Source organism: Sinohyriopsis cumingii, unplaced genomic scaffold (genome assembly GCF_028554795.1).
Source record: "Sinohyriopsis cumingii isolate HCF-2022 unplaced genomic scaffold, ASM2855479v2 utg000695l, whole genome shotgun sequence".
In the NCBI taxonomy this organism is placed as follows: Eukaryota; Metazoa; Mollusca; class Bivalvia; order Unionida; family Unionidae; genus Sinohyriopsis; species Sinohyriopsis cumingii.
Genome location: NW_028315924.1, coordinates 3921003 through 3942608, shown reverse-complemented (window position 1 = coordinate 3942608; position 21606 = coordinate 3921003). Strand labels below are relative to the sequence as shown.

The following is a 21606-nucleotide window of genomic DNA, read 5'->3' as shown; positions in this document are numbered from 1 at the left end:
GACTATCAATTATAAATACTTACACTGAATAGCAATCTAGATTGACTATCAATTATAAATACTTACAATGAATAGCAATCTAGATTGACTATCAATTATAAATACTTACAATGAATAGCAATCTAGATTGACTATCAATTATAAATACTTACAATGAATAGCAATCTAGATTGACTATCAATTAGAAATACTAACAATGAATAGCAATCTAGATTGACTATCAATTAGAAATACTAACAATGAATACCAATCTAGATTCCTTCCAATCAGAAATAATTACAATGAATAATTTCTTCTAAAGCTCATTTATGGTCCAAATGCACAGTGACATGGCACAGATAAATAAATAGCTGTAAAATCTGTGTGTATCCATGGATATATTGACATGGAAAAGGTCTGATAATGGATGAGCCATTGGAATAAATATATAAAGCATGTCCAGTGTTGTCACAGCATTGTCCATTAACAACCACTGTGTAGTATCTGTTACCACCTCTTTATTTAGGACACCTATACTTTGATAGGAAATGATATTCCATGACTTCTTGGGGTCTGCCCTGAATGGTACTGGTAAGGTTCAGTTAAGTGGCTTGTAGTCCTGAATGGTACTGGTAAGGATCAGTTGTGTGGCTTGTAGTCCTGAATGGTACTGGTAAGGATCAGTTGTGTGTGGCCTGTAGTCCTGAATTGTACTGGTAAGGATCAGTTGTTTATGGCTTGTAGTCCTGAATGATATTGGTAAGGATCAGTTGTGTGGCTTGTAGTCCTGAATGGTACTGGTAAGGATCGGTTGTGTGTGGCTTGTAGTCCTGAATCATACTGGTAAGGATCAGTTGTTTATGGCTTGTAGTCCTGAATGGTACTGGTAAGGACCATTTGTGTGTGGTCTGTAGTCCTGAATGGTACTGGTAAGGACCATCTGTGTGTGGCCTGTAGTCCTGAATTGTACTGGTAAGGATCAGTTGTTTATGGCTTGTAGTCCTGAATGATATTGGTAAGGATCAGTTGTGTGGCTTGTAGTCCTGAATGGTACTGGTAAGGGTCAGTTGTGTATGGCTTGTAGTCCTGAATGGTACTGGTAAGGGTCAGTTGTGTATGGCTTGTAGTCCTGAATGGTACTGGTAAGGGTCAGCTGTGTATGGCTTGCAGTCCTGAATGGTAATGACATGTGTCAGTTGTGTATGGCTTGCAGTCCTGAATGGTAATGACACGTGTCAGTTGTGTATGGCTTGCAGTCCTGAATGGTAATGATACGTGTCAGTTGTGTATGGCTTGCAGTCCTGAATGGTAATGACACATGTCAGTTGTGTATGGCTTGCAGTCCTGAATGGTAATGACATGTGTCAGTTGTGTATGGCTTGCAGTCCTGAATGGTTATGACACGTGTCAGTTGTGTATGGCTTGTAGTCCTGAATGGTAATGACACGTGTCAGTTGTGTATGGCTTGCAGTCCCGAATGGTAATGACATGTGTCAGTTGGGTATGGCTTGCAGTCCTGAATGGTAATGACACATGTCAGTTGTGTATGGCTTGTAGTCCTGAATGGTAATGACACATGTCAGTTGTGTATGGCTTGCAGTCCTGAATGGTAATGACACATGTCAGTTGTGTATGGCTTGCAGTACTGAATGGTAATGACACGTGTCAGTTGTGTATGGCTTGCAGTCCTGAATGGTAATGACACGTGTCAGTTGTGTATGGCTTGCAGTCCTGAATGGTAATGACATGTGTCAGTTGTGTATGGCTTGCAGTCCTGAATGGTAATGACACCTGTCAGTTGTGTATGGCTTGTAGTCCTGAATGGTAATGACACGTGTCAGTTGTGTATGGCTTGCAGTCCTGAATGGTAATGACACGTGTCAGTTGTGTATGGCTTGCAGTCCTGAATGGTAATGACATGTGTCAGTTGTGTATGGCTTGCAGTCCTGAATGGTAATGACACATGTCAGTTGTGTATGGCTTGTAGTCCTGAATGGTAATGATACGTGTCAGTTGTGTATGGCTTGTAGTCCTGAATGGTACTGAATGGTAATAATATGAATCAGTTGTGTCGCGCTTTTGGAGTCATGTATTTTCATAATATTTTTGGTGATCTGTAAATAAAAGAAAACTTTTTATACATAATTAGAATTTAAAAAATACAAATTGCAAGATGCTTTACATAAATAAAATGTTTGATAATGATAATAATTAAATAATAACAAACCTAAAATCTCATTATAAAAACGTATTAAATGGGTCACATGAATATATTGTGAGATCTGTTAAAACTGTATAGATATTCAATTTTGCCCCAATCATGATAAATTCAAGTAGTAATTTACTCAGTCTATTTAAGGGTAATGTAATTTACTCTGACAATCTACTTAAGGGTAATTTAATTTACTCTGACAGTCTACTTAAGGGTCATGTAATTTACTCTGACAGTCTATACAGGGGTCATGTAATTTACTCTGTCAGTCTACATAAGGGTCTTTTAATTTACTCTGACAGTCTACTTAAGGGTCATGCAATTTAATCTGACAGTCTACTTAAGGGTCATGTAATTTACTCTGACAGTCTACTTAAGGGTCATGTAATTTACTCTGACAGTCTACTTAAGGGTCATATAATTTACTCTGACAGTCTACTTAAGGGTCATGTAATTTACTCTGACAGTCTATACAGGGGTCATGCAATTTACTCTGTTAGTCTTTTTAAGGGTCATGCAATTTAATCTGACAGTCTACTTAAGGGTCATATAATTTACTCTGTCAGTCTACTTAAGGGTCATTTAATTTACTCTGACAGTCTATACAAGGGTCATGTAATTTACTCTGTTAGTCTTTTTAAGGGTCATCAATTTAATCTGACAGTCTACTTAAGGGTCATGTAATTTTCTCTGTCAGTCTACTTAAGAGTCGTGCAATTAGCTCTGTTAGTCTATATAAGGGTCTTTTAATTTACTCTGTCAATCTATTTAAGGGTCATGTAATTAACTCTGACAGTCTTCTTATGGGTTATGTAAATTACTCTGACAGTCTACTTAAGGGTCATATAATTTACTCTGTCAGTCTACTTAAGAGTCATGTAATTTACTCTGTCAGTCTACTTAAGGGTCGTGCAATTTGCTCTGTCAGTCTACTTAAGGGTAATTTAATTTACTCTGTCAGTCTATTTAAGGGTCATGTTATTTATTCTGACAGTCTACTTAAGGTCAATGTAATTTACTCTGACAGTCTACTTATGGGTCATGCAATTTACTCTGACAGTCTATTGAAGGGTCATGTAATTTAATCTTTCAGTCTTTTTAAGGGTTATGCAATTTACTCTGACAGTCTACTTAAGGGTCATGTAATTTAATGTATGTCATGTAATTTACTCTGACAGTCTACTTAAGGGTCATGTAATTTACTCTGTCAGTCTACTTAAGAGTCGTGCAATTTACTCTGTCAGTCTATTTAAGAGTCATTTAATTTACTCTGTCAGTCTATTTAAGGGTCATATAAATTACTCTGGCAGTCTACTTAAGGTTAATGTAATTTACTCTATGAGTCTACTTTATGTTCATGTAATTTTCTCTGTCAGTTTATTTAAGGGTCATGTAATTTACTCTGACAGTCTACTTAAGGTTCATGTAGCTTACTCTGACATTCTATACAAGGGTCGTGTAATTTACTCTGTCAGTCTTTTTAAGGGTCATGCATTTTACTCTGACAGTCTCCTTATTGGTCATGTAATTTATTCAGACAGTCTACTTAAGGGTCATATAATTTATTCTGTCAGTCTACTTAAGGGTCATGTAATTTACTCTGTCAGTCTACTTAATGGTCGTGCAATTCACTCTGTCAGTCTACTTAAGGTTCATTTAATTTGCTCTGTCAGTCTATTTAATGGTCATGTAATTTAATCTGACAGTCTGCTTAAGGTTAGTTTAATTTACTTTGACAGTCTACTTATGGATCATATAATTTACTGACAGTCTACTTAAGGGTCATTTAATTTACTGACAATCTACTTAAGGGTCATTTAATTTACTGACACTCTACTTAAGGGTCATTTAATTTACTCTGACAGTCTACTTAAGGGTCATGTAATTTACTCTGTCAGTCTATTTAAGGGTCATATAAATTACTCTAACAGTCTACTTAAGGGTAATGTAATTTACTCTAAGAGTTTACTTTAGGGTCATGTAATTTACTCTGTCAGTCTACTTAAGGGTCATGTAATTTATTCTGTCAGTCTTTTCAGGAGTCATGCAATTTACTCTGACAATCTACTTAAGGGTCATGTAATTTATGCTGACAGTCTGCTTAAGGTTAGTGTAATTTACTCTGACAGTGTACTTTTGGGTCATGTAATTTACCCTGTCAGTCTAATTAAAGGTCATGTAATTTTCTCTGTTAGTCTACTTAAGGATCATGTAATTTACTCTGTTATTCTATTTAGGGGTCATGTAATTTACTCTCACAATCCATTTAAGGGTCATGTAATTTACTCTCACAGTCTACTTAAGGATAATGTAATTTACTCTGACAGTCTACTTAAGTGTCAAGTAATTTACTGTCAGTCTTTTTAAGGGTCATGTAACTTACTCTGTCATTCTATTTAAGGGTTACATAAATTGTTTGCAAATTCATGATATTGACTGGATGACTAGAAATAGAAACTGGGATAGACTTGTTTGATGGCACTTCCCAACAATAATCCTCTGCACATCAAAATGGTTTTCAAAAACACACCAGGTGATACTTCAGGATCACTTCCTATAAAAATGGTTTCAAAAACACATTGGGTTATGCTTTGTGATTACTTCCCATCAAAATTATCACATTAAGAGAAGAAAACAAATGTACGATCGACAATATTTGGGACTAACAAAAAGTGACTGAGGCTACCTTCTGATGGTGTTTGTATGTTCAGTGAGCTATACATCTGGATGTCACTGTTTGCATTGGAGTTCAATTTTTCATATAAATCAACATCTGTTGGCCTTAAAGTAGAAATTGAAATATTATCATATATCATATCCAAAATTCTTAAAATTAAACTTTTAAAAAGACTAAAAAAGTGTACGATTTCATTTAATTTTAACTGTTTTTCTGCATTAACTGAGTTGTCTTTATAAATTGATTATTTTCTTTTCAGCAATGGTTCCTATAAGACCATTAATTCATCTGCAGCTAACAAGCAATTAAAAAAGGAAATAAACAACCTGAAAACATGTTTTATTCTTTTAATTTTGTTTAATTATAAAACTGTCTGTAGAGCAAATTATACATGTAATTATATTTGACTTGTATTCACTCTTTGTATCGAATGCTTTTACCTTATATTGGTGTTTCTGTTGTTTTCCAATGTGATAACTGAAAAGATGAAATTTGTACAAGAAGTGATAGCTTTGTTATAATTAAATCTGAAAACACCTTGCTATATCATGTAATTAAGTCTTAAAACACTTTGCAATATCATATAAATAAGTATGAACACATATTGCTACATCCTAATTATAATTAAGCATTAAAATGCATTGCTATATATCGTAGTTGTAATTAAACATTAAAACACTTTGCTATGTCATGTAATTAAGTAAGAAAACACTTTGCTATATCATGGTTGTAATTAAGCATTAAAACACTTTGCCTGCAGAGACTTTTGCAAAAGAAAACCAGATTTTTTATTTTTTTATTTTTATAAATATCCATTTTCAGGACAGTATATAGAACATTTATATGCATTGTATCACTGAAAATTTAGATTAAGTTCTGAAATACAATTTTTGTAATACAGCTGAGCTGTAATTTTGGTCAATGAATGAGCCCTGATGACTACTTCTCTGGTATGTAGATTTAGGATAATAAAATTAATGTAATAATATTTTCTGAGGCTTATGAAAGACACATTAAAAACAAACATTGTTAAGCTGTATTTTATCTTAGAATAAACTAATGGATTCTCTGCTAATGGATTCTCTGGGAATATCAGCTTATAAAAGGAAGGAAACGTACGAGGTTTGAGCAACATGGCTGAAAGGTTACCACTTAAAATAATGTCAAATATTAACAAAGGCGACTATAATAACAATGTGAACTTTATGCTTATTTTCTTCAATTTCTCTAAATCTGTATTTAACAATGTATTTACCTACCATGATACTGATGACAATCCTTCTTACCTTGTTCTGTCACCTGTGGATGTCGATTTCTTCTCCAAAGAAATATGCCTATGATCACAATTAAAATGATGACAAATCCAGCACTCAAACCTCCAGCTATTGCAGGAACTGGATTCACAATACTTGTATAGGTACTTGGTGCTGCAAATATAAATATAATAGTAATTTCAATTTTTTCAAGTCCTGGCATAGAGTTCATCCAATGGGGTACATATCTAATCTAGTTCTAAGTATATGAAAATTCAAATTCTACATTTTGGCCAGAGGAGTTAAGGACTTGTGGCTAAATCATCCACTTCATTATGGATTTACTATTAGTACGATTCCAAATCACTTACTTGCATTTACTTCTATATGTAAGTGTTGCATAATTTGATATTAACAGTTTTGCTTTCGAAACCAACAAAACAGCAAATACTGCTGTTTTTATTTCTTTATTTTCTAAACTGATTTGTTTCTACAACATATTGATATGGAATAATAATGTTATCGGTGCCCTAAATTCTATGTCAGAGTAAAGTTCTGTAATCAGCCAACCATGTGAATCAGTTTGTGATTATCATCATTTTTGCAGCCAAAAATTTGCCAATGCAAGAAGTATAAAATCACTGTAGAAATATATGTACCTGACACTGCGGTTCATTTGAAAAAAATACAGAAGTCAGTGAAATAATAGCCAGAACTGAAGTGACTGCAGTTTCTGATCTTTATTGACAGAATCTGCATTTCAATAATGATTTGTCTTTATACACCAGTCACTGCCTACCGACAATCCAGCAAGTTTGAGCAATAGCATGGGATCTGAATACCAAACAGTATGCAATAAGCCGGCATACTTGAGTTATTAGGACTAACAAATGAATACAAGACCAGTTGAACAACATCTTCTGCTGAATAAACCACAGTGATCATGTAGACCAGTCTTGAAAATATAAATAACAGCTGAGAGAAATTAAGTTCGATAACAATGAATTCCAATTACAAGTTACTGGCATCAGTAATTTTGAATGGGTTAATCCTTACATCATAGTTAATGTGTTTGTTTGGAACAAAGACTTGCAGCCAGTTCAACTATCCAAGTGAAAAGCATGTGCTACCATACTGATTTGTTATTATTATTAAGTTATATATAGTTCAGTGGTGCAGTATCATTGTGTGTTGATAAGAGATATTTCATGAATGGTATACAAACACAGCAAGCAAGATTTCTAAACTTTTTAGCTTCATAGTATGAATCAATTTTAAAATAAACTGATATTTATAAAAGTTACAAAATTGCAATATCCTGCATCTCAAAATGTGCAGATATCAAAGAAAGTACTTAAGTAGTTTGAATCTGGCTGAATGATATGGAAATATGAATTGAACAAATGTATCAGATGCCAGATCAAGCACATAAGAGTAAATTGGTATGTCATCATTTTCTTTTGAAATGAACTAATGCTGAATAGACAAAGACCACAGTCTATTCTAAGGTTTACAATTTTCAGATTAATGCTAATTTCTTTAAACACTATACGTACCAAGGAAAGAACAGTGTGCATGAAAATTTGCAGATCATTTTCCCATTGTAATAAATATAGAAACATGAACTGGTCAGAAATTGCACAAATCTGTTTAGATGGGATTTTACCCAACAAATAACCTTCAATAGCAAACCCTGAAATGTTTACTTTTTTCTGCATGAAATATAAACATCTTTTCCTGCACAAAACACATTTCAAACCAGAGGCCAGTGCACCTAACCCCTTTATGAAATTCTGGAATGATCACTAAATTGCTAGAGGAACATCACATAAATTGTAGACTTCTGTTCAAGGTTAAGCAACAGACGAAACTACACAAAAACGATTTGACAACTGTACCTATCTCAGTTGTTTCATTGATTACTGGAGATGCTTGGGACTGATTAAATACATTGATTGAGTAAATCCTAAATTCATATTTAGTTCCAGCCTTGAGATCAGTGATAGTCGTGTTCAGGGTGATATGCTGTATAAGTCCTAGTGGTTCTAATTTATTCAGCCACGCAGTCTCTGCAGCCTCTCTGTACTCAATAACAAATGTCTGTGAGGCTCCACCATGGAATCCTGCTTGCCAGGTCAACTGTAGACTGTGACTGGTAACACTTCTAGGGACAACATTAAAGTTGGTTGGTGTTTCTGGAGGACCTAGTTGAAGATAAAATCTTTTTATTCCTGCAGGTTTAAGGGGATTTCTGATTACCTCCATCTGTCTGTCCACCATGACTTTCATAGGTCTATTTGTCTGTCATACTAACTTACCAAAGCATTTATTACAAAGATTCAAAAAATGTTTTTCAATTGACAAACAGCAGTTCCTTTATCAAGTAACCTTTAAACTAATGGCATGGACTTACCCTACTTGTATACAGTAAAATTAACTGTTATTGAAATCTTCAAATAAATTTCTTTATTTATATATGTATGTGTGTGTGTGTGTGTGTGTGTGTGTGTGTGTGTGTGTGTGTCCATAAAAGTGGTCTCATATGACATGCTTTGCTTCACATTTTTCTCTGTATTGTTTAGTTAACAGATCTGTTGAAAGATTACATTCTTCCTGGTACCTCCAAGTATTTGATGCAAACCAGGACTTTAAAGAGTTTCTTGTCTATTCAGTCCTCTAACATCCTGGTCAATTAATTCCTGGCAAAAATTTACGATATGCAATAATGAACAACTAAAATGACCATTGAACATGATACAAAGATGATGATAATATAGATAGTATTTTAAATCAGATTTAGAAATAACAACAACATATTTAGGTACAGCTAGTGTTGAAATAGGCTACAAAATCTTCTCCTTTCTCAAAAGTAAAATAACAATTTATCACTCATTTATTGTGTTAAACTTCAGTTACTGCCCATTAACCTGGCATTTCTGCAGTGAGCAGAATACAAATAAAATCAAGAGAGTCAACGAACGAGCACTCTGTTTCATTTATGATGACTCTAATAGTTCCTATGACTATTTACTGGAAAAATCTAAATTACTGTCCCTTAAAACTCTGATAATGACAACCACTGCCTTTTCAAAATTTCAAGTAAGAAATGTCCTTTGTTTTTACAAGACCTAGTATTAATAAAAAAAATAATGCATACAACTTCAGATATTTAAACACTGCTGATATTTTCAGGCCAAGGACATCAAAGTATGGTAAGAATTCTTTCAGATATGAGGTGGCTAGACTGTATAACACTTTGGCAAATAAGCCTAGGAATGTAGTCTCATTTAACTAGTTTAAAACTTAAAATAATAGCTGGTGAAGTGGCAAAAATATTCACGCAATCCTTGTATATTCTAGATGATGATGGCTCATGCCTGAGGGTACTACATGTTATGGATATGTTAATTTGATGTGTACTAAGACTACTTAGTTTTATTCACTTATTAATAACGTATTCCCTGTTTGTAGTCATTGCCATAGTATACTATCATCTGTATGCATTTTATGTTTGTATATGTATGTGTGTAAATAAGTTAAGTTAGTTATAAGACTTTGTAAGAGCTCATGTAATGGATGTATATATGTCAACTTTAAATAAAATTTACTTTTCTTTCAAGACTCAAATTACTGTTGTTAAAGATGGTGAAAAATTGGTTAATGAATAGTACTCTTCTTTTATTGATCTATGACTAAAACAAATCTACATACAACATTCTCAAGATGACAGCCAAATTGTATGAGCAATATTTTAATTTTGGACCATTGTGGTGGCCATTTTAGACATCAGACGGCACCATTTATATTTAGGCTGGACTAGACCATGAGATGAATGTGTGTTTAAAGTTTCATGGCAATCTTGTAAAGAATTTAGGAAGAGTAGAGATAAAAAACTAATGGATGGATGGAGGGATGAAAGTCCATCCCATAAGCTGACTTGGTACAATGTAGTACCAACTTCTAGAAGAAAAGAAATTCTGAATTTTGGTAATTTAAAACACACTGATGACCAGAAATGTTTTATTGCTATCATAAAATAAACTTCAAAATGTCCGAATCTTAGATGGTTGCAGCTGATTACATGTAATTCTATTGATCACTGCATTGTCGAAAGAATTTGATCTATTTCAACTATATGAGCTCTGTTCTTTTTATGTTTCATACAAAGACAATTTCTCATATTATCTGTGATTGTCACATAATTATCTTAATGATATTTTACAACTGATAAAATACAAATGTAGTCGAGCTAATAATTTGGAATTAACAAACATAACAATTTTCTCTTGAATCAAAGACAAAACTCAGGTTGTAATTAATATCGTAACTGTGTATGCAAAAACACAATAATTATAAATGTAGATTTAATTGGGACTTGACAATTCTGTTTCGGTGTGAACATGATTAATGTTGTTAATGCAGAAAAACTCAGTCCTTATAGAAAATGTAAATGGGAAAACTATGACAATGGTTAGTGTTATGTATATTTGATTTAATTTAACTGTTTGTTTGTTAGTTTTAACTTTTTTTTATTCCATTACATGCTATTGTAATGTAATTTTATTTACTGGATTAGACATTTTTCAGAAATTCAGTTTGACCTGGGTTTTTTTTGTAAACACCTAATAAAAGAAACTTTGTATCTAATGCTGACCTAGTTCCTGACTTTGATTCAAAATCAGCAAGAGATGAAGTAAAATACTTTTTTAAAATATTCTTTCTTAGTGTAAGATTCATACAGTGAAATCGAAGCCATACTGGGAGTACATGATGTTAGGCATGTAAAAAGCTTATATCATGTTCTAGAAACATGATCATGTGACCCACATCTGGGCATCTGTTTTGCATCTTGCTAAGACTTAATATTGATGTATTGAGAAATAATAGTTATTTTTGCCATAATACTTGAGACATCAAAGTGTTTTCTGTTGTGACCAGTTTTTGGGGGGCTAATTATTTTTTGTTTCTTCAAATTATTTGGATTCCAAGAGATTATTTTTCCCAGGAAATACTTGTGCTCTAAATTAATTCTTGGACAATATTTGTTTTCCAGAGTTGAAAACATTTTCAATATATATTGGTATGTTATCTTTACATGTAAATAATATCTCTTTTTCTGTTCTATTTTCTAAGTTTCTTTTCAGTCAGCTTACAGTGTTGCAAAATAAATGTTATAAACTACATAATATTTTAAGTAAAAAATGAACATATTTCTAAATAATTTATTTCTGTCATTTTAAAATAAAAGAAAATAAGTTAGTAAAAGAAAAGAAAGAAAAATAGAAAATAGTAACTGAAATTTTGTTTGCATACATCTATTTAAAGATTATATCATTATATATGCATAATTAACAGTTCTAGAAAACAAATATGAGATTATACAAATATTGGCATACTCATTCACGTAAACATGTCCACACATATACATATATGCACATTCACATGACTCCAGTATAGACACATATACATATATGCACATTCACATCACCCTTATATACACACATATACATATATGCACATTCACATCACCCTATATACACACAGAGACATATATGCACATTCACATCACCCTATATACACACAGAGACATATATGCACATTCACACCACCCATATATGTATGTATGCATATCCATAGACACACTTTGCAAAAACAGTTTACTACTCAGTTAAATGCTTTTGTACAATGACCATCAATTGTCAAACTTTTCCAATGTGTAAATTACATAAATACTACATTTTTTTACATAAAAGTTAAAAGCAAATATTATTTTTATTTTCGAGTTAATCTATTGTCAAACTTTTCCAATATATAATTTATAAAAATACCATATTTTTCAACATAAATGTTAAAAGCAACAATCGTTTTTAACTGAGTTAAGCTTGGTTTGTGTCTACTTCATCTACATTTATACATAAATTGTTTTCAAATTATTAGATTCATTATATCATCAGTCTGAGTTTTGTCTTTCAGTCCAATAATGTTGTTGTTGTAGGGTTTAACGCCATTTTCAGCACAAGATAGGCTATACATGGCGGCCAGTATTAATGGTGGAGTAAGAACCCGGGAAAACCCCAGAAAGAACCACCAACCCATGAGAAGTTACTGGCAAACTTTCTCAAATACCCATATTGGCTGAATCTGAGACTCGAACCCACGCAGACAGAGGTGAGATGGCAGTGATCCGTAATGGAAAGCGCTTTAGACCACTCGGCCATTCGGGGCCCCTCAGTCTAATAATAATATTTATGTTTGTGAATTATAAATTATTTGTATGACTATATTTACCTTTTGTTCATTGAAACTGCATACTTTTAGTCTTATTGAAAAATATTTGAAATACTGTCCAAACATATATGCATCATCTTTCTTTACATAAAAGAATGGACTTAGAAAAAAGAAATATTGATAATGTATTCCGAGATAATTGCTTTGATCAATTGTATTTGTTCACATTATGCTTTATATTAGTCCTAAAGTTACAATAGATCTGGATGTTACATTAATACTTTTCTTAAAACAATTCATCTAATGGAAAAAATAAACAATGGTTCTCACAAGCATGGCTTTCATTGGGTTCTATGTTTATTTCAGTATTTTCATGCTGTAAATATGTGTAATTTAAATTATTATCTCAAGTTCAAGCTTCCATTTTCATGCAAGATTAGCATTGTATAAATGGATTCCCAATGAGCAAAACATCTGCCTATATGATGTTTAATGTTTGATAACATCAGCAAAATTTCATCTCTACTAAAATCACTTAGTAGTATATACTCTTTGTTGTGGGATTTATAATATATTACAATTATATGATTGAGACATTATTACCTCTGGGCTTCAATTCCTGGGTTTCAGTAATTGGTTCTCCAATGCTGTTGTTGATTTCCACTTTGTAGGAAGTAAAATGATCATCATTAACAGAAACTATCTCAAGGCTTGCATTGAAACCTGGAAGTCGTACTGTCTTCTGATGATACTGAAGTTCCACTGTCTGAACTGATAAACTTATCTTGAAGTCATGGGAATTCTGCAGCTGCTCCATTGTAAAATTCCTTACATGATACCATGTAACTATAGGTTGAAAGAGGCCGGAGTAGAATTCAATGTGCATTTGACCACTTTTTCCTTTTTCAGCATCAAAATCTCTGGCATTTGACGTAATTCTTGGTTGATCTGCAAATATATATATATATATATATATATATATATATATATTCTTCTTTGAATTTGAGCCTACTTCTATAAGACCGATAATAATAATAATAATAATAATAATTTATTTATAGAGGGTGACACGATAGTCAAGGACTATTCTCCCTTGAGGCCCTCTTAAAGAGAGTATAACAATGCACATTATATGAAGATAGCAATAATTACTGTTTATTTTAACATGTTTAGTATTAAAATGGTTCCAAGGGTTGTCATCGCCGGGGGCAGTTGTGGGAGATACGCACCCACTTCCCTTTGAAATCTCCCAATGGCTTGCATCTGATAGAGCCTCTGACAACCAAATCCAGCTCCAGGCCTTCACGAGTGGCGGAACCTGTTTAAACTGACTGGAGAAGAAATGACAGGTAAGTTTCTGGCGCATTAAAACCTGATGCTTCGGGCAGAAGGGGCTCGTTAACCTTGGGTGGTCACCAATCTAGGAGAAGGTAAACTCCGATTTCAAACCTTCGCTGCCTTGTGACTATACCCTCTCACGGGAAAGGCTAAGGGAGTAAAGTCCAACAGAAAATCTGGAGAAGGAGTCCCTAAGGCAACTTGGCATTGATTTCAGTGTCATCTCGGTAACTCCTGTGATGCAGCTGGTACCATGACATATTGGCTTGTCCTTTCCCTTGGATCCATCAGCTGCGTGGAGAGTGGGGATCAGCTGCATGGGCAATAGTTGAATGGACAGGACACTCCAGCTTCATATTCTTAATTCGAAACTCGCCTCTGGTAAAAGGTCGATCGGACGGCCACATCTCCGCTTCAAGGATGTCTGCAAGCACAACATGAAAGCCCTTGGTGTCAACACCTGGGAAGAGCTCGCTCTAGATAGATCAAGCTGGCGACATGCTCTAATCACTGGTCTGAAAGCCGGCAAGGAAAAGCTACACTTACAAGCTGATGAAAAATGACTGCAGAGGAAGAAACAGCTCCAATCAACACCAGATGCAACCTTCAAGTGCAGCAAGGATTGCCACTCCCATGCTGGAATACATAGCCACAGCAGACACTGCACAACCACCAACTGGGACAGCTCTCATGGATGCAGTTCCATCATCTCTTGAGACTAATGGATGCCAATACACAGCATTAAAATACTAAATTCCATTATCTGTTAGAAGCACATACATCCTCATGATCTCTCTTCTTAAATACTCTAATATTTTTGGCAGATTTTACATGTAGTGGAAGCTTGTTCCACAGAACATTACCAAAGTATTGGAAGTTCTTTATAAATTGCTCTGTTCTTGGTTTTGATGCTAGAAGGTTTTCATGTGATATTGATCTCATATGGAATTGTGTTAAAAAAAGCCTGAATATACTCTGCAGACCTGCCAACCCTCAGATAAGTCTGTCTCAGTAAGGTAGTTGATTTGTTTCCATAAGATTGACCAGTTTTCAGTAAGGTGTAACAAAATATCAATAACGGCTATTGCAAAGCTGGAAAATGTGATTAAAAGTTTGATGCATCAACGATAAACATTGTGTTCAAATGAAAAGTTTGTAAAGTATGCGTAGACTTTATTTACCACTAGCACAGTTGCACAAACTCTAGCTCCTAACCCTATGCAGCTCAATGGCTTGTTGCTATCTCTCAATTTGACATAATTCTTGGAAATTCTTTTCCATTTCACATGACAACGGCAATCATATCTCCCGCCATGAGACATACTAAAACTGTCACATGATGTTCAATAAAGATAATTGTGTCCATTCCAGCTTTTATTCACAAGAATCTGAATACTCCTTTTTATTCTTCTGTGCTGATTATTAACACGTTTCTAGAAGCTTATTTTCCCTTTCATCTTAAACATGCATTGCTTTCTGGATGCCATTTAAAAAATTTTTATAATCAATAGTTTGATCATGCAGACCGTTTGAATGAACAAATAGGTGCAGTTTAAAGCATCTGGGGTGCTGATGTAAAGTTAGTATGGTTACCTGACTAATTTCTCTAATTCTAAGATGAAACCAGGATCCAAATAAAACATGGATGAACCATTATCCAGATTTTTTGGCAACAATCATTTTTCCATAGTTTTTGCTAATATGCTGTAAGTCCGTATTTTAGGGGTAATTTTTGTAAGACGTTCAGCAAAATCATAAGAGCTGGCAAGTCTGGAGACTCTAGTGCAGTTCCTTGTAGATATTTATATAAAAGAACTGCCCTGTGAAAATCTATCCTTTCATATATTGTGAACCATTTGAGTTCTGTAAATAATGCTGTTGAGGGATGATCAATAGATGCATCTAAAATTATGCATGCTGCTCATTTCTGAAGTTTTATAAATCCTGTCAAGCTCAGATTTAACACAGTTTCCCCATACATTTAAATAATAATCCATTGTTGGAAGAATATATGACTTGTAGTATAGATTTCAAGTTTCCATAGGTAAATATTTCTTGATTCAGCTGAGTAGGGAAATTTTGGATGACAGTGTTTTAGAAAGCTTGTCAATATGGTCATTCCATTATAAATTATTATCAACATCACACCTACAAGCCTTTCACACTTGACATTTTCTAATGGATGATTATTTATTGCAAGAGATAGTTTTAGTAAAGAGTTTAAGAACTGAAAACTTCTTTTGAATCATTATGTTCATGGTTTTGGAATTTGAATATTGCTTTGAGCCTCAGATCATGTGATATTGTTATACACACTTTGGAAAGGTTTGGGAGATAACCAGCTACCAAGAACATATATCTAAGAACTAATGCTCTGTAATAATTAATTCTGTCAAGAATAGTAGTCCAATGTAAAAATAAATACCCTGAGGAAATATCCAATGGTACATATAAAATGATATGTGATGCCTATTTTGTAACTTGAATCCTCAGTTTAGCAGTAATCTAGAACAGTTCTCTAAAATTGTTACACAATAGCTAGAAGCAGGTTAGACCTGCCAAACTTTAAGATTGGACCGGAAGTCTTGCTGAAAAGATGTTTAAATTATGGACTTATGGAACAGGAGTAAAAATTATGAAAATACAGTCATTTTGGTCAAATCCAGTTACAGGCTTGTATGTGTTTTATCTGGATAGTCAACTATTCCATAATAAATTATAATGCAGCATGAGAACATCATGACACATTCTTGATAATTTAATGCATCACCTCTAATCTTGCCCATGTAACTTGGGTACATCACAAATGATTGGTCTGATTAACATTTCATGCAAAGTATATTAGAAGTGCCATTGCCTCTGTGATTTACTATCTACATAAAGCCTGATATACAAGGCTGTCAATTACACAAATTCTGTTTGAAACAGAATTTTAAAAAAAACTTATTTCATCATACTGGTGTTCCCAACTGCCATCCAGCCAAATTACTGCTATTTGTTCCAGGGCTACAATTACATTATCAGATTCCTATTAATATTAATCAAATTTAATCATAGCCATTCATCCAACAAGGAATCAGACACAGTAACACATCTCTTGGACATTCAGTCATGTATCACAGATTACATACACATATATCTCTACAAATTAATTAAGTAGTTCACAGTAACCATGAAAACCGTCTTTTTACCATGCATGATGTAAAATTTAAAATTTAAGTGACCTTGATCTTTGATGCATGGGCAGACTAAAGCAATAAAGGCATGCATTGTCTTGGGTAGTTGTGTAAGTTTTCTTTTAAAATTCACTAATGCAAACTTTGATATTGAGCAGACAAAAATATTTATTCAATCACCATGATTTTTTCTCTTAATATTGGTGAAGAACTCTGATGCATTTCATTACCACATTTCATGAATCTAACATAAACAGTACTTTCTGACATAGTTAATCAAATTCTGTTAAGCATCATTTGTGGATTAACAATGTAAATATTATGTTTCTTGTAATGGCCACCATAATGGAAGGTAGATTGGAATTACTTCTATTAATGTGAATAGCTTCAAGCGAGGGTGCGACCTGCTAACTTTGGTAAAGTTCAATTTTGTAGATTTTATAAGATGCCATTAAAAAAATGTCTATTTTTAGCAGCTGCTGCCATGAGTATGATACAGACTGGCATCATTCATACAAACCTAAAAGCATTTCATGCCATGATGTTTGTCAAATCTGATCAATTCCATTGAGTGATTTCGAGAAGGCATTCAAAGGATTTTCTATTTGTAGCATTGGTGTCCATATTTAATATCAGATTTGTGTCATTTTGATAAATATGAAAGCCCTTCACACCAGAAATTTGTTAGCAGTTTCTGATGAGTCATTAAAAGATTTTTTTATTTTCATTTTGTTGTAATGGAGGCCATATCTTATGGCAGACAAGCATCATTATTTGTACAAACTTGAGAGTCATTTATTCCACAATACTTTATGTCAAACTAATTCAATGGTCTTTGAGAAGTCATTCCAAGACATTATATTTTTGGTAACAGTGGCTATATTTGATGACAGATGTATAGAGACATTCGTTAGCTGAAGTATCTCCCTCTCGTATTAGGTATTTACTGCATCTGCTATGTCATTAAGGTGCTGGACAAGATGATGACTTCTTCTATTTTCAGTAATGAATCCATCTTTGCTAGTCTTTTTTACTAAATTATGCTAACTATGACACAGTGCTGAGTGCTTTCTAAACCCTCTCACAGTATACAATTACTATGGGGAAAAGTACTAGGCAAATACATATGTATACAGCTAGGTAGTAAAGAAAATCTATGTATGTATACATATGTATTATACTATATACAAATTCTTTGGTCTCATCACTATTTATAAAAGTATTAGTAGACCAAGGCTTGAGACCCATTATACCTTTCTTCATTTTTCCTTTTTTGCCCATAAACACAGAAAGTAAATAAAGAAAAAAATTAAATACAAACTAAAATATATAACACAAACATGATATAGCATGATTAAAACAATATAGCATACACATAGGACATCTTGATTGATCCTTGATCAATATCATACAAATGTAGGGACCATGACATAGAAACCAGCCACAAGACCTAGTACGTGAGGAGGGTATATGACAAAAAATATACCAGGGAGGGAAGCAAAGGGACCAACTCCAAGGACCTTGTGAGTATGACCCACAGTAACAATAACAAAATGCAAATAGCACAGAGCAACCCCTAAACAAAAATAATAAATACCTTTTTCTTTCAAATTCTTTCTGGCTTTTGACAGTAAAACAAACACCTACACTATGGGGAATACAGAAACACATGAAAGCCTTTACAATTTTCAGATGGCTATAGGGGGACACTTCAAAGGCTGACAAAGCTAAAGTATGGAGAAGAACCCACAAATAAAACAGTATACAGTTCACTGTTTGTAAAGCTTCCACTACATGTAAAATCTGCTGAAAATATTAGAGTATTTAAGAAGAGATATCATGAGCTTGTATGTGTTTCTAATAGATAATGGAATTTAGTATTTTAATACTAAACATGTTAAAATAAACAGTAATTATTGCTATCTTCATATAATGTGCATTGTTATACTCTCCTTAGAGGGCCTCAAGGGAGAAAAGTCCTTGACTAAAGAGTCACCCTCTATAAATAAAGCGATATTTTTATGATATTATTATTAAAAGAACTTTGAGAAACCATCTAGTTATTGTGGAATGTACTCGGTGGATTATTAATCAGTATGACTAAAATATGCAATGAAAAATGGAACACAAAGGAAATAAAATACACAATGGAAAAATGGAATGTAAAGGAAATAAAATATGTAATGGAAAAATGGAATGCAAAGGAAATAAAATATGCAATGGAAAAGTGGAACACAAAGGAAATAAAATAGGCAAAAGAAAAATGTAATGCAAAGGAAATAAAATACGCAGTGAAAAAATGGAATGCAAAGGAAATAAAATATGCAATGGAAATAAAACAATAGAAATTATTTTTGTTTGTTTTTAACATTTTCATTTTTAGAAAATCAAAAGAAGTTCATTAGATGCATACATTTCTGTTTGAACTGCACAATAGAAAATATAATTAATTTAAAAACTGACACTATTAATTGAAATGTGCACACTGGCGAAAGTACACAATCATTGTATGCAAATGGAAATGATCACTCATAAAATAATATTCATTGCCAAATGTTTTTATAGTATAAAGCTTTGGCGCAATGGAAACAAGATAAACAATGGAAATTACTTATTTTATTTGTAAATGACTTTTTTTTTTAATTAAGGAAGTTTAACGGAAGGAGTTCATCATCAGATATGTATTCTAAGCATTATGGATATTGAATCAAAGTTCATATTTATCTGAAGTAAATAAAATGCTACTTTCAACATTCATTTTAACTTTAATTCATTTCTGCTTTTTATTTGTTTATGTTGTTGACCTTGTTGATTAGCCAAAGGAATGTATCTCACTACTGTATCATTTCCAAATTATATACTTCTTCTACATTTAAAAATTTCAATTACAAATATATTCACAGGATATACATATACCCAGTGATCTACAATTATATCGATTGTGCCAAACAAATATCCATTAATCACTTTACTGCGTATTTATTTAGGGCGTTTAATAGGAAAGTTTGCCCTTGGCGAGAAATATACTTTCATTCGCTTCATTCTGTGTTGCAATTGGTGAACAAATGGCGGCAATACCTCCTGGAAATGCTCCTAACTCAACATCCATACACTAAAGAGTTCAGAAAGAAAGCTTAGGGCAGATGAGGTTACCAAACATGGCTATATAGTATGAATAAATTTGAAAGCCATCCTAGACCAGATGTTTTCTGTCAAATTTGGCACAATTCTGTTCAGTGGTTTTTGATAAGCTCAATGTTCTTGTCTTCTCTCCAAGTAGTTTCTGTAGAAGGAATAATCTTTGATAAACATATAGGTGGACTTCATATGGTTCCCCTGAGTGGGGGCTGGCCAAATGGTCCAACATGCTTGTTTTTACAGGTCACTGACATATCACCTATGAGTTCAAGTGTCTGTTTGGCCAATGTTGGCATGTGAGAAAGTTTGCCAGCAGCTTCCCTTGGGTTAGTTCCTCCTGAGGTTTTCCTAGGTTCTTCCTCCACCAATTATACTGGCTGCCATGAGTAGCCTGTCATGTGCTGAAAAATGGCATTAAACATAAAAAGCACATCACCGGAATGAAATTATCCAAAACATCTAAATTGTAAGAGCAGTGGACAAGATATTCGGGGCAAATAGGGTACTTTCTGTATGAATTGCAGCAAGTAATTTGCAATATTTGTCTGACTTGAATATCGCTTCTATCTGCTTTAGTCTAATTCTGATGTACCAGTTCTAACACGCCCTTTTTATATCAAAATAAATTGGTTTGAAATCCAATAATAAATAAGTTATTGTGCAGAAGTGTTTGGGTTTGACAATCAGGGGCCATATTTCTCTTAAATGATGACATATGATCACATAATGAAAATAGCAAGGTCTTTACCAAGTCTGGCTGAAATCCATCATAAAGAAGCAAATACCAGGAACTGATGTCCCAGACATTTTGTTTGAAATTATGGAGTGTCATTTTGTAGTAAAAAGGGCTAAGCAACAATTGTGATTGAGTAAACAATTGAAACCACATTTTAGAGGTCACTACTAATAATGGAGAGCACTGACATTTGACCCCAGATGGCATCTTATCAATATAATGCTGTATAAAAAACGTAGATCCAACATCCAGTAGCTATAACTCCACATGACAGTGTTAATGTTGTTAATGTTTTCTCCTGTGTGATGCATTCTGTTTGGTACAAGAGCTGTTAGTATGAGGAACCTTGACAGGATGGTCAGAGTACCCCTCAATCATCACGGCTTGCCCCTCTCTCTCTCTGTCCAATCCTTGCCATATGAAAGGACAATGTCAGTCCATGGACTGGAATATCAAGCTCTCTAGTGTGAAGCCAAGGGCCTTTAGCTCATGAATGCATAAAAGGGAAAGATCAATCACTTCCCTATATTGGATGACCACACATCACAAATGGATTGATGACTGGCAAGGTGGGGGTATGCCAGTCTGATCCCTTTCCCAATTTTGATATTGGATCACCAACTCCCAGTTACTAGCAGGATTCAATGGTAGTGTGGTGAGAGGGGGTCTCAATCCAATCCATATCCCTGTACTGAGGGGGATGCTATGACTGGTGACTTTTAATAAAAGGTCAGTAACTGTTGGATGCTGACCAGTGATGATTGCCCAGAGACTGGTGACCTACCATTGACTGACCTGTCAAAGACCTGTCAGGCAATGGATCTGTTGGGAGATAAAAGATTTTTCCTCAGATCATCGACACTTGGATC

At 33.8% G+C, this 21606-nt stretch overlaps 1 protein-coding gene across 3 annotated transcripts in view; it reads right to left on the bottom strand.

Annotated features, from left to right (window-relative positions):
* Nucleotides 1-257: 257 nt before the first annotated feature.
* The window catches only part of LOC149773304 (synaptogenesis protein syg-2-like), a 73246-nt gene continuing 51897 nt past the window's right edge, over nt 258-21606 (bottom strand). For 2 of the 3 annotated variants that reach the window (XM_089946534.1, XM_089946533.1), the window contains exons 7-12: nt 12953-13297; nt 8020-8325; nt 6155-6295; nt 5309-5345; nt 4878-4972; nt 264-2093 (exon numbers count right to left, since the gene is read on the bottom strand). In XM_089946534.1, the coding sequence (XP_089802660.1) occupies nt 2065-2093; nt 4878-4972; nt 5309-5345; nt 6155-6295; nt 8020-8325; nt 12953-13297 (953 nt within the window). In that variant the 3' untranslated portion in view covers nt 264-2064. Of the gene's footprint in view, nt 2094-4877; nt 4973-5308; nt 5346-6154; nt 6296-8019; nt 8326-12952; nt 13298-21606 lie in introns of all 3 variants that reach the window. The other variant, XM_089946535.1, reaches the window with a different exon arrangement.